The sequence below is a fragment of the Chenopodium quinoa genome, unplaced genomic scaffold (assembly GCF_001683475.1).
Source record: "Chenopodium quinoa cultivar QQ74 unplaced genomic scaffold, ASM168347v1, whole genome shotgun sequence".
Lineage (NCBI taxonomy): Eukaryota > Viridiplantae > Streptophyta > Magnoliopsida > Caryophyllales > Amaranthaceae > Chenopodium > Chenopodium quinoa.
The window spans coordinates 576,764-590,556 of NW_018742487.1; the positions used below are offsets into that span (position 1 = coordinate 576,764).

At 32.7% G+C, this 13,793-nt stretch overlaps 2 protein-coding genes across 3 annotated transcripts; one reads left to right on the forward strand and one right to left on the reverse strand.

The window, feature by feature from the left end:
- Positions 1-241: 241 nt before the first annotated feature.
- Positions 242-4,298, forward strand: LOC110719808 (transport and Golgi organization 2 homolog). Its single transcript, XM_021898794.1, has 5 exons — positions 242-662; positions 793-976; positions 1,448-1,654; positions 2,902-3,093; positions 3,175-4,298. The coding sequence occupies exons 1-5, from the start codon at positions 580-582 to the stop codon at positions 3,319-3,321; spliced, it is 813 nt and encodes a 270-aa protein (XP_021754486.1). The 5' UTR covers positions 242-579; the 3' UTR covers positions 3,322-4,298.
- LOC110719807 (pentatricopeptide repeat-containing protein At2g01860-like) lies at positions 956-6,597 on the reverse strand. 2 transcript variants are annotated; one of them, XM_021898793.1, is made up of 3 exons: positions 6,317-6,597; positions 4,305-5,969; positions 956-1,038 (listed from the first exon to the last, which is right to left on the reverse strand). In XM_021898793.1, exon 2 carries the CDS (start codon positions 5,848-5,850, stop codon positions 4,315-4,317), a length of 1,536 nt encoding a protein of 511 aa, XP_021754485.1. In that variant the 5' UTR covers positions 5,851-5,969; positions 6,317-6,597; the 3' UTR covers positions 956-1,038; positions 4,305-4,314. The 2 variants fall into 2 exon arrangements, with proteins under 2 accessions (XP_021754485.1, XP_021754484.1); XM_021898792.1 differs by lacking the exon at positions 956-1,038 and adding an exon at positions 1,633-1,740 and having other exon boundaries at positions 6,317-6,594.
- Between the last annotated feature and the right edge of the window lie 7,196 nt (positions 6,598-13,793).

Below are 13,793 nucleotides of genomic sequence, written 5' to 3' on the forward strand. Positions count from 1 at the left end.
GATATCACGTGGTTATATTTTTTCTTACTCATGTACAATAGATGGCCTCGAAAGGGAGCATGCAGATAGTGTTTATAAAAGGGAAGGAGCCACTCCTTGACTACTTTCGAAGTAGTGCAAAGTAGTACTTCCTCTGCTCCACAAATATTGCAATAAGGATGAAATTACGCATCTCAAAGCATATTTTATATGTTAATATCAATAATTAGATAAGAGTAAAAATTATAAAAAGTTGATATTGTGAAATTATTTTACGAGACGAATCTAACAAGACCCCACATGACTATATTTTACTTTACGTATAAATCATAATTTGTGGTCAAACAAGCATGATGAATAGTACAAAAGTCTAGTTGTTGCAATATTACTAGAACGGAGAAAGTATAATTTTAGTCCATAGATAATAAAAAAAAAAACGGCATAAATGTGCATCAAGTTGTCAATAAAACCAGCAACAATGCCCACTTGATAGTCGATATTCAAGCAATTAAAACAGCAAATTTTTTCATACAAAAAGGCTAAGAACAAAGTTTCTTGTATCAAACACCTTAAAGAAAACAAAAGCAAAGAAGAGAAAAAATGTGCATAACTGCATTTGCTTGGCAAGCACTCTCCCTCCACCCTTTCGTTCTGTTGCTCAACCGAGACGAAGATCTCAACAGGCAAGTGTACACATTTTATATGACTGCTCTTACTTATGCAATGAATACATTTAATATACGTTAAATAAGATACATGGTTATCAATATATTTGCGTGCATGTGATAACGGGATTATGACATTGCTAAACAGGCCAACAAAGCCACTAGGGTGGTGGGAAGGAGGAGAGATTCTAGGAGGTCGGGATGAGATAGGTGGAGGTACCTGGCTTGCGTGTACTAAAAAGGGAAAGGTAGCCTTCATTACCAACGTTTTGGAGCTTCATACTCTTGCTGATGCAAAATCCCGAGGAGAGTTACCCGTTCGTTTCCTCAAGGTAAGTTGCTCGTAAGGCTTCTTAGTTTCAACCTCATACATCTAGTTTCAATCACCATTGAACTGGAAGGAATAGAATATACATGAGCTTCAGCAGTTTAAATTAGCAATGTGTAAATAAAAGCATTAAGGAATAGAAAATACGAGTCGTGAACTTTAGGAACATGGATGAGCATTATACGTAAGTATTCATGAAATTTGCAGCTTAAGCCCAAACTATAAAGTTTCCCAATAAGCCAATAAATTGAAGTCATACCTTGCGTTATAAGGTTTGGACTATATTAATTGGACTCTTCACTTTCTCCATTTCACCTACCTATGTTACTATGCCAGACACAACTCACAAGTAACCGTGTCTGAGTAACATAGCTTCTGAAATATTTTGAGCTTTCCTTTTGTTCTTCACACACAAAGACAGTATGATACAAGAATGTAGCCATAGATCAGCTCATCTTTATGGGTATTGTTGCAGTGTAAACAAAGTCCGAGAGAATATGCGGAGATGGTAGCAGAAGAGGCTCACGAATACAACGGCTTCAACCTGATAGTAGCTGATCTTCTCTCGAAAAGCATGATTTACATAACAAACAGACCAAAAGGGGAATCTGTCAGAATTCAAGAGGTTCCACCAGGCATCCATGTCCTCACAAATGGCAGGCTGGATTCTCCATGGCCAAAGGTCAGAAGCTAAGAAATGTACTGGTAGTTTTCGTTGCTGAATACAGGAATGCACTTTCCATTTCTAGCTCACACAACTAACATGGCCTGTGAATGAAGAAGAAATTGGAAAAGCATAAATTTTAATAGTCGGATCGCATTTAAGGAAATGGTTGGAAAAAGAAAGTGAAGAATTAGACAAAAAACTTCTAAGCATTTAGGATCTTCTAGTTCATGACAAGAGTTTAAAAGTTAAAGAAAATGGAAAAGCATTAGTTTTACTAGTAGGATTGCATTTAAGGAATTGGCACAAAAAAGACAAAAAAAGTTTAAGCATTTAGGACCATCTAGTTCATGGCAAGAGTTTAAAAAGAAAAAGAAAGTAATAGGGGGCTACCTCATACTTTGATCAGTAGTTCAGTACAAGTTAAGAAAGAAGTAGACAACGATTTCAGTTACGTAGAACTGTTTTAGGGAAGCAAGATGGATACTACAGAAGAATTTTGCTTTAGCGATAGTATATCGTACTCGTAACAAACTAACAAACCACATGCAAATGCATATCTAGCAGACCCCAGATCCTCAATGTAACCAAATAAGTACATTTGCATGTCTAGCCTTTTCCCATAATTTTTTTTCTTTGGAAAATTATCGCCACTAATATGGATTGTCAGCAATCTTCTAAATTAATTTAACTTCTGCATTATCTCGCATCCTAATAACTTGGGGCGTTGGGGACCCCTTCTCAAAATAGTCCATGTGGCCAACCTTACTAGAATACTTCACAGCAGCTTAAAAGAGTCAAAAACACTATCATCCCCGCATATTCAAGCTGTATATCCTCAGTAGTCTCACTCTCTCACCTTGACTCGCTATAAACGCCATCAGAAACTCACTGACTTGTTGCACAACCATCTGGCAACTCCACTCACTCCAGCTCTGTAAACTAGGTGCCATGACACCAGTCACCCTACCTCACTCTTCCATCGATCACCCCACTAAAACCATTTTTACTCCCTCTCTCGCTTGTATTCTAGCAATAAAGGCCAAATTAGGGAGGGGGTGCCGCTAAATTTGTAGTTGAATACTATTCTTCAATTTACTGCCTGTTCATCTTCCTTAACAAACCCTTGCTATAAAACAATATTGACTTGTCTGTTGCAAAAGTTCCTGTTACTTTCTCTGCAGAAGTATAGAAATTAATTATCACATATTGTCATTCAACTATACAATAATTCCGTGAACCTGCCCCTTCTTCCAAACTTACAGGCAGAGCGTTTGGCACTAAAGTTCAAGAAATTACTGTACAGATATGATGAGGGTGAAATTCCGGTCAAAGATATGGTTAACAAAGTTATGAGGGACACAAAAAAAGCTGATGAAAGCAAGCTGCCTCATATTTGCTCACTTGAATGGGAATTCAGACTGAGCTCTATCTTTGTGAAAGCAGATTCAACCTCGGTAAGTAATTTTGAAAACCTCTGCTCTTTCACTAAACAATAGACCATCAAAATAAGTGATTAATTGTATTGTCTGACACAGCGATATTCATATTATTGCACAAGAAGCACCGCAGCAGTAACAGTGTCAGGAAAGGGAGAAGTAAACTTCTACGAAACATATCTGGAGAAAGAAATGTGGAAAGAGCACATTATTAATTACTGCATTGAAAAGCCAAAACATGTATAATTCATGGCAGCACTACCTAGACAGGAGAAAAGATCCAGATATCATTGTTTAGATGATGGTTTATAATGACTGATGCGTAAGAGTATGAATATATTCTCCTGCAAGATCAATTAGAACTTCTGTAGCCTTCATGCTGAAATTGTTGAATGATTTCTGTTTTTTTTCCTTTCCTTCCCCCGCTGGAGGGTTGTTCCAGCAATGGCAGCATATATGCTGCAATTTTCCCTTCTTCTGAGCGATGTAGTTGGGATGATGATTAGTTCTTCGTTTCTTATTAAACAAAAATTTAAAACTTTTGTCTTTGTGTCTAAAAAAAAGGTTGTCAATTTTCCATTAGTATTATTTCCAGAGACAGGTGCTCTTCTCTCTTTTCTCCCTAGTTTTCCAGGTGCAAATTTTTTGGTCCAAGAGTCAGTCCAAAGTCCAAAATGTCAAGTGTCAGTGAAAGAAAACACAACAAAAGCAGCATTATAAAAGTTGATGTCTTGATCAAAATCCAGGTACAAAAGGCCATCAAAAGGCAGGTCAGCACCTTTGGACGAAGTATTTTATATAATCTAGATTCTAAAGTATAGAGGAGAGGAGGCAACATACTGAAAAGAAAATGCATCACTTGCATGTGTTCATAACCAAAAGCAATAAACTAAATTTAACGTGTTCATTAGGAGTCTCAACTTTTAAGTCACGTAACCATCATAATTGTCGGGCCATGACTCGTGTCGCAGACTCGCAATGACATGAATTCATTCAATCATAGTTTATGCTATGTGAATATGATTAACACAACATCAAAAGATCAGGGGAGTCATTATTCATTGAGCTTAGGTATGTTTTGTTGTTGATGGCTCGTCCTAAAAATCTCCCTTAATAATCTAGAGAAGGAAAAGTGAAAGAAATGGCACAAAATTATCATTAGACAGCCTAGCTATATCATTTAATAGTTAAGAATAAAGCCATTCATTACTACAAATATTAAAACAAACCTGACAAGCTTTATACATCAAGTTGCACCAAATGGGACCTTAGTTCAGCATCCAATTTGTATCCAGCCAACTCTAACTCCTTGCATACCTCCTTGCACTTAGCAAACCTCCCAGAGAACAGGTACATACTGATCATGCCCCGGTAAATATCATAAGTTGGAGAAAAACCTGCCTCCTTAATCTTAGAAAAATATCTAACTGCCCTCGGGAGGTCATTTAGAGCAACAAATAGCTTAATTACCACCCTATATGCTGGCAAATCAAACTGACAATTTAAGCGCTCCATTTCCCAAACTACAGCCAATGCCTCCCTATACTTCATAGCAAACAGGCGGCTATAAATCACAGTAGTATACATAACAACACTTGGTTGATTTCCATTCAGTTGAAACCAGTCAAACAAGGACTCTACGAAATCAAAGTTCCCAAGTCTAATACAAACTTTCATAATGGCAGTGCAGTCCTGCAGGCTTAAGTTCAGATTGTCTCGCTGCCCAAGCTCTTCCAGTAAGATTACAACAAGGTCATCTTTATCAGGGTTTTTCCCCAGCTCTGATAATAACTTGACATAGATGCTGGAGTCCAACATTCTTTTACCACGTCTAGCTGCAGATAGAAGCTTCCATGCCAGATTCAAGCTTCCTCCCTTAATAAAACCCTTAGCAATTGCTTCTAGAACACCACGACTAGCCAAATTAACAAATTTATCAAGATCAAAGGGCAATTTAAGGTCATGGGTCCTTGCCAAAATTTCTACAGTAGTTGCCAGAATCCGGTCATCTGGGAAAAGGTGGGTTTGTTTCTGTGCCCAACAGAATGTCTGCAATGCTCGGTCAGGAAAACCCATGTGACCCAATTCCCGGATGGTCAAAGACAAAGACCCCTTACGTAGAAATCTCCCCCATTTGTTTAGAGCACAGGAAACATCTGCCTCTGCGGGAAGGTTTCTAATTTCTCTTGCCAAATTGAGCAAGAAAACTGGGTCCTTGTAGACTTGCTTTGATATCGATAGTCTTGAGAGCGCTGCTGGTGAAGAAGACCTGACATGCTTCTTTGTCGTAGGGAGTCCCAATGGTCGAATTTTATGTGGAAGAGGTAGTGGAAGTGGCCTTCTCCTATTCAACTTCCCGGGTTTTTGAGGTATTCTTCCTTGAAATAGAGATGATATTGCCTCGATTTCATCAGCTTCCCAAACATCATGTTCATCCTCATCTTTGCCTTCATCATTCTCGTTATCACTAAAAGCAACCCTTTCAACAGGATCATCAGAACTCCACTCAATTTGAACGTCCATTTCAGGGTGATCTTCAACCTCATTCCCTGATTTTATGAATGTATCAATCCCAAAATCAGGAGGAAGCTTAGTACAGCGTGGATAGCTTAGATATTTAGGAGGTTTTCTAAGGTGAATTGCTGAATCAAAATGCACCTTGGCATATACCTTGGACAAATTCATGCGTTTTACGTTTCGAGTTAACTTGTGGGTGAAAATTAGAACGTCGGGTAGGGGATGATGTAATCTAGACCTCAATAAACCAGAATCCATGTTATCACACTAAAATTCATAAACCCGACAAAATTAGCAGTACACTCTACAGTATGATGAAACTCAGAGAACACATCTAAGCATCATCAACACCCTTTCTCAAGCAAATTTAATTCAACCTGCAAAAGAAACCATTTAACGATTGCTAAATCCCTATAAATCAACCATAAATTTGGATTCCAGTATAAAAGAAACAAACCCATTTCATAGTTCAATTCTAACATTAAAGGGTTCTGCAATACATTAGCAACCAAATTTGATTCAACTATCACATAAATAATTTGGGTATGAAAGCCATACTTGATTTAATTATCAAATTTCTTCGCTGGTTATCATCTTTCATATAATCTTAGTACTGTAATTAGAATCAATAGTTCAAATTTTCAAACCCTAAACTTACTACACTGATAATTAAATTAAAATTAAACCTTAAATTGTGAAATTGACAATAGAAACAATAAATTACCTCAGAAGCTGCTTCAATGGGGGATAGATACCAGGCGCTTTAATCTGGTTTTTTTTTTTTTCCTTATCACAATTAGAGGTGTTCAATGGTTTGGAGCCCCAATTAGCCTAACCCGGCCCCAGCTATTAATGGGTCAGGTCCGTCCAATGTATAAACGGGACGAGTCTTTATACGGTAGTTCAATAAAATAAATTAGTATAAATCCCGTGCAATGCACGATTTTTACAAAATTTTATTACGAATTATATCATTTAATTATTACTATAGAAATGAATTATAATATTGAACATAATAAAGTAACTTCATTATACACAATACATTATAACAATAAAATCAAGGTTAATACCCGTGCGACTTTTAGTCCCACACTTTGATAAGCACATGGGTAATTTAATTAATTATTTGTTTGATTTTTAGTGAATGGTGGAGAATTTAATTTTTGTTTTATTAGTACTATTGTTATGATTATATTCAATGGGTATTGTTAGCTAATATTCCTATAATATTAAACAAACAATACATAGTTATGTATAAATATATAATTTGATTAATTATTTAGGATTGCTTATTTGTATTATATCAAAAGTATAGATTCTTACAACTTCATTACTTTCCATCTAAAATTGTTGATGTGTTTATTCTTGAAATTAAAATACAAAGTACAACATATGCATATAATTAGACAAAAAAGAATAATTTAAAGTCTTATAGAAAATTTCCAAAAAAAAAAAAAGGTTTTATAGAAAATTACTACTTTAATACCCAATAAAAATGGTAAGAAAGATATAAAAATATATATTGGTAGAACATATGAAGTATATGGAAGATTTTTTTTTTTTTTTTTTTTTTTTGGAAATATCATATGGAAGAAATTTGATGTTAAATATGAAGTTAATATTTAGCAAAAAAAAAAAACATTTAGACGGGAAAATTTTTAATTAGAAGATGACATGTGTCATCTCAAAGTTCGTCTTTAGTATAAATAAAGTTATAGATATGCAAACCGAATTCGACTCATTTCTTAGTTTCGGTTACCGAACTATGCTTGGTCTAGTGCCTTTCTCCTTACCAAAAAAAAAATAAAAAAATAAAAAAAAATAAAAACTTATTTTCAATCTATTATTTGGATGACTTTGAAATTTAAGTTTTTTTTTTTTTTTTAATTAAATGTGAGAATTGACGACGACTCTTGATTAAATTGTTTTGAGTGAGAGCATCTCCAATAGTAAGTTACAAGGGTCTTGTAGCTTGTTTTGCCACATTAATTTTTAAGCTACAACACTTTTTGGCTGCAAAATGTTCCAATGGTGAGAGTTACAAGGGCCTTGTAGCTTGAAAAAAATAAAAGAATAAATAATAATAAATAATATTAATAATAATAATAGTTGTACACATGTCACAATATAATTGGAGTTTACTTGTCTCTAAATTAATCAAGCAACGTACTTTGTTTGGGCTACAACAGCTAGTATGTTGCTCAATTTTTTAATCTCCAATAGTAAGCATATAGCTAGGCATTTTATTTATATTGCAAGCAAGTCCTTACAACTCAACCATTGAAGATGCTCTCAATATTTATATGATTCTTCTCTAATTTTTTTTTCCTCCATGATTAACTATGACGGATATAGATTAAACAATATAACTAAGCATATACAAAAAATCGAGCATCCCAAAAATAATATTCAAATAGTTTTACCCAGATTTTGGAAGAGAGCAAGAGAGGATGATGTACATACTTACCAAGTTACTAATCAAAGAAGACGAGCCTTCCCTATTGATGAAGATGAAGAGTGAACCAACGGTTGCTAAAATCAAAAAATAATAGTTTGTCCTCAAACTATTTGTTCCATTTGGGCCTTACTTGGAGGATGGGGTTGTTTAGTTTAGAATTGGGTCGTGTCATGTTTAAGCAACATTTGGGTCGTGAAACTAGTTAAGAATAAAGCCGATAAAAGCTGGTCTAACACGATATAGCAATGCAATACGAATCGAATGTGAAAAAAAGGGTGTGTGTCAGGAATTTAAGATCCATTCAATTAAAGGGTCAACACAACATAAGGCATTTGATTAAACCGGTCGGATAAGTGTTGAGATTCTAAACATGAAACTAACATGACTCGATCCTTCTAAGAAAAATGATCAATGATTTAAGGAATTGATGATTAAGCATTTAAAGGATGCTAACTCTTTCTAAATAAATACGATACGAATCAAACATAGAAAAAACGAGTTAGTGTCAAGGGTTTTTTACTCCGACTCTTATAATTAAATGGGTCAACATAACATGTTACGTTAAATTAAACGAGTTGGGTTAGTATTAAGGTTTTGACAGCACTAGCCATGATAGTGGATATTTTAGTGTAAATTAATATGATTTTTATACTAATCGGGTAAATTTTATTTTGAGGATTCTTTCCGTTTTATGACAATTTTTTTAAAAAAAAACAAAGGAAATAGGGATAAAAAAAAATATATACCATATAATATCCACACTTTGGATGCAAATAAATCCTATTGGTTTGTTTTTATATATATTTTTGAGAGTTTTGACGAAATAGTGTGCTGTTTAGCAAAGTTTAATTTTTAATTGGTGTCAATGTTAAACAAGTGTTTTACGGAGTAGTATATTTCTAAAGTCTTGCTCTATTGACTTTATGTTTACTTAATTTAGATAAATATTATTATAAAAGTTCAGATAAGCAATATGGAAGACTGGATGTCTATTAGTCATATACATCGTTAAAATCCGTGCGATGCACGATTTGTATAACATTTATTTTTATAATTTGTACATTTTATAAAAATGGATAATTATAAATAAGAATTATCCACCTTGTAAAAAAGTATTTGTAATTTTAAAATTTTAGATTTTCATCAAAATTATGATATAATACATGTTCAACGTCGCTTAATATATATTTCAATGTAGGAGTCCATTTATTAGTGTGCTATTTATGCTTGTTTCATTTTTTTAGGATAAATGGATAGATTGTAGTTGTAATGTAGAAGCTTCCAATATTCAAAATTCAAAATTCAAAATTGTTAAATATGGTAGCTTCAAAAAAAATGACATCATCCTTGCATTTAGACGGGAAATTTTTTTTTATAAAAGTGACATATAAACAATAATGACATTAGAAACGTTTTGTTTTAGTAATAGTTAATAAATTTGGGATGGTAAATTGGTAAGACTAGACCCAAAGATGGATAGGCCTTTTTAACAAGGGATGTAGGCATGTGGCCCAATATCCAACTGAATAAAGTTCAGCCCAATAACCAAAATTCTCTTGATATTTTGTTTGCATAGGAGATAAGAAGATGCTTTACAAATTCCTCTTTCTCTTTCCTACGTCTAGCATTATCTCTTTATTTAGGTAGGGGGACAAAATAGGCATTTTAAAAACCCACTTCATTGACGGTCCAAATTTATTATTTTAATTTAATTTTTTATGAGTGGGTTTATTTGGATGATAAAATGGTCATTTTAAGGAGGTTAGGCAATGTGAGCAAGGAAACGCGTATAGTAGGTTTTACAAAGGCAACTTGGGAAGGTGGGGTATATTAATTTTTGAAAGGTCAAGGGTATTTTCGTCATAATCAAAGTTTATTATTGTATGCCTTTAATATCTTCCACTCAAATCTGATTCCATCGGAATATTAATCTCACAATAAATTTTATATTAAGATCTCTTTTATTGTAAATTACTTTTCCAACTAACTTTCACAAGCTTTCTTCCTCTTCCTCTTCCTCTTCCTCTACCCACATGTAGTGAAGTGACTAGTAGTGAGTACAATTTTGTTTTAAAGTTTTGTTACTATTTAACAGATTATTAATTTTCTAAAGGTCACTTTAAAGCCTATGCAGTTTCTTTTATGGAAATGTGTTTTGCTTAACTTCTTTCGGATGAAATAAATTCTAAATAAATATATGTCATTTTCAAACTAATTAAGTTTAAATAAGTTCATACTATGCACGAAATACAGTGTAAAGTTGTAAGTTACAGGAAAAAAAAAAAAAAAAAAAAAAAAAAGGCAAAATAAGCTTAAACAAGTCAATATAAGTATGAGTATAACATAACTTAGGATATGATTTGTAGTCGTAAATAAAATTTCTCAGTTTGACTAACAGAATTATTAAGCACAACATAGACTCTATTTACTTTACCTTATTTGAATAATAATCAGTACAAATTTCAGTTCGGTAAAAATAAGTTCATTTCAATATAAATAAGTTCAATTCAGAAAAAATTAGTAACTTCAAACAAAAAAAAAAGGTAATATACATTAGTTGAAATATATTTTAGGTCCTGTTCACTTCACATTATTTTTGCTGAATTAATATTATACGAAGTATAACATAAATTGAAATTATTTTTGTTAGACTTAAATTATTTTTACTAAGCTAAAATTAATTTAACTAAATCCCTATTATATTTCTTCTTTTAAAGTTACTGATTTTTACTAAACTAAAATTATTTTTACTGAACTGGACTTATTTTTATTGAAATGAAATAATTTTTATACTGAACTGAAATTATTTAAACTGAATTTTATTCTCTTAAGGTGAAGAGAACAAGGCCTTAGTCAATAAAAATAATTTAAGTTCAGATAAAATAATTTAAATTTAGTGAAAATAATTTAATTTAAGTATAATAATTTCACTTTAATAAAAAATATTTCAATTCAGTAAAAATAAAAATAATTTCAGTTTAACAAAAACAATTTTAGTTTGGGCAAAAATAAGGTGAATGAAACAAGGCCTAAAACTCTATTCTACGCTACTCTCTTTAGGTTCGTTTAAAAAACACATAGGAAATTAGGAAGTACAAACTATTACAGGGAACTTAAGATAATCAGATAATGCAAGGTTTAATTAGGTAAAGGCAATTTAGAATTTGTGAAAAGGTCTGAAAATATGATAAAGGATGGGTGTTGTGATTTTGTAAACTTGTGAAATTAACCCCAAAGGCCCAAAGGTAGCTGAACAAGTTATTCTAAAAAAAGGTAAAGAGGTTAGAACTTAGAGGGGGAAAAAGGGATGTCTAAAAAGGGATGTGTAGTCGAATGATAGAATAGAAACTATATTTAGTCACCACTGATATACGAGGAAGCCCAAGTTACACAATTTGATAAATGAAAAACGTTTATCAAATGACTTGAATTTGCTCCTAATACATACGTGTATTATATATGGTTTCTAATTTCTTAGAAGTTGGAGTATGGGGGTGCTTTTTACTTGAATTTTCTTTTATTCGGAGTAGATTTATTTAGCTTAGGTTGTGCTTGGTGCATAGCAAATTAGGGTAAATCAATTTATTTTATCAATATTAGTTGAATGACCGCTATAATAAGCTAATTGGAAAGTTTGGTGGTGACTCTAATGAGCAAATGGGGCTACTAAAAGGGTCACTAAGGCTAGCAGGAGGGAGTGGCATGGGGTTCGGTGAATCGTCGTGATTGCCATGTGAATTTTGTGAAAGTTTTTGTTGCAAATTTTGGGCATATCTAACCTAATCTTACCAAATGGTCTATAAGGCTGAACTAATGGTTGCGGAATTGGAACTTGGTACGTCGAAGTTATTGAGCATATCTAACCTAATCTTACCAATGGACAACAAGTGCGTGCATAGAGGCCGCTCAAGATGAAAATCACCAGGGGTGAATGCGTGTATATTCTCAATAATTGTCGTTCTTTAATTCGTACTTTTAGTTGTAAATTTAATGTAGTTCATTTTAACAGAAAAGGTAATAAGTAATAACTAAATAAGATAGCGAATACACTTGCCAAGCATGTGTCCTCCTTAAAAAATGTTGTTTATTTCAATGCTCCTCCGACCGAAATTAAGAACGTTCGATCTGGGCGGATGAAATGGGAGTTACTACTCCTCGTCTAGTCATTTAATTAATTGTAGTTTCTTCTTTCGAGCTTGGCCTTTTTTCGCATAAGAAATATAATATATATATTATTTGATATAATGGAGAAACGTAAGGAAAGATGGGGGCAAATAAGGAATAAATGCTAAGGGGAAAAAAAGTGTACTCATCAATAATTATTGTTCTTTTGTTCAACCATGAAGTTCTTTGACGTCCCTTGTTAAATTACATACTTTCACAAAGGTTTAACAACCGTAAATTAAGTTAAAATCAATAGTTTGGAGGGAGGGGATCTTTGTCCCATGTAGGAAGAAGAAAGTTTGATCACTTCATATCAACTTGTGATTTATTTGCTAGCTAAAATGGATTGGGCCTTGTTAATTATAAGCTTCGATACACTAATTTTTTGGATAGAATATATATGTGTAGATAAAGAAAAAGTGCTTTAGTAATTAGCACCTTGTTATCAGGTTAAATTTTAAATTAATTATAATTTTATTCTTTAGAATTACCGAAAAATTAAGTTTAGATAGAATGAAATTCAAAACTGTTATGTTTTGTATATGAACCAGGTTTATGTATTGTATGATAAATCTCTCATATGAGCTCCATCAAATTTGATCTCTATATCACATTATCACAAGGAATCGAGGTGGGAAGCGATGCTATTACTCCACCACCCTATCCTTAAAATTGTTGAATGAGCTATTTTCAAATAATGTTGAAGTTACATATCTAACTCTTCGTTGGACCTTGTCCTACAAATCTACAATCGAGGATTTTAGTGATGAATAGAACCAAAAAGTAGAAGTATCATGTCATTCAATTCATTGTATATATAGGGTTATGTATAATAATTGTTTTCGTACAATATATTATACACTTTTGATGCAATGATTAGTGTACGTATACATGTATCTTACACATGATGAGTACCCTTATAAATTAAACATGGGACAAGAAAAGGCAATGTATGGATGATTGTTTTAGGAGTGTGCACCCATGACACCAAATTCATATACTTAGGTTAAGATGGATTTGACACACAATGTTTTACTTGGGTTAAGATGGATTGACACACAATGTTTGAATAGAGATGTGTCCCAAATCTAGTTGTAATAAAATCAGTGACTTAATCAATACTACAGAACTAAGCTAGATATAATAAAATCTAGTTTATACGTAATGTTTTGAAACGATATTGGTGTATCAAAACGTGACATACATTTATTTGAGCTTATACATTTGTGTTTTTGTTTAATTATTACTAATATATTGTATATTGTGTTATTTGTATTGAATTTTTGCTCGTATCTAGTGTAGTGTGTTCTATCTATTCACCTTATTTCACTCATCTAAGCTTTTTTTTTTTTTTTAATTTTTATTTGAACTTATCTAAACTTATTTTCCTTATCAAAATTTATTTTAGTTATAATTTGTATTTAGGTAGAACCTATTCTTCTTGAACTAAACTTATTAGACTATAAATAAGTAAAAATAAGATGGTTGAAAAGTACAGGCTCTAATATTACTTAGCTATGTTTGCTTTCTTTAATTGTATGTTACAAGTGTATTTATTTTGTTTGGTACTATACAAATG

What these genes read in the sequence shown, in the direction of transcription:
- LOC110719808 (XM_021898794.1), top strand. Translation starts at nt 580, where the DNA reads ATGTGCATAACTGCATTTGCTTGGCAAGCACTCTCCCTCCACCCTTTC. An exon ending in CGAGACGAAGATCTCAACAG is followed by an intron (nt 663 to 792) that starts GCAAGTGTACAC and finishes ATTGCTAAACAG; the next exon opens with GCCAACAAAGCCACTAGGGT. An exon ending in TACCCGTTCGTTTCCTCAAG is followed by an intron (nt 977 to 1,447) that starts GTAAGTTGCTCG and finishes GTATTGTTGCAG; the next exon opens with TGTAAACAAAGTCCGAGAGA.
- LOC110719807 (XM_021898793.1), bottom strand. Translation starts at nt 5,850, where the DNA reads ATGGATTCTGGTTTATTGAGGTCTAGATTACATCATCCCCTACCCGAC.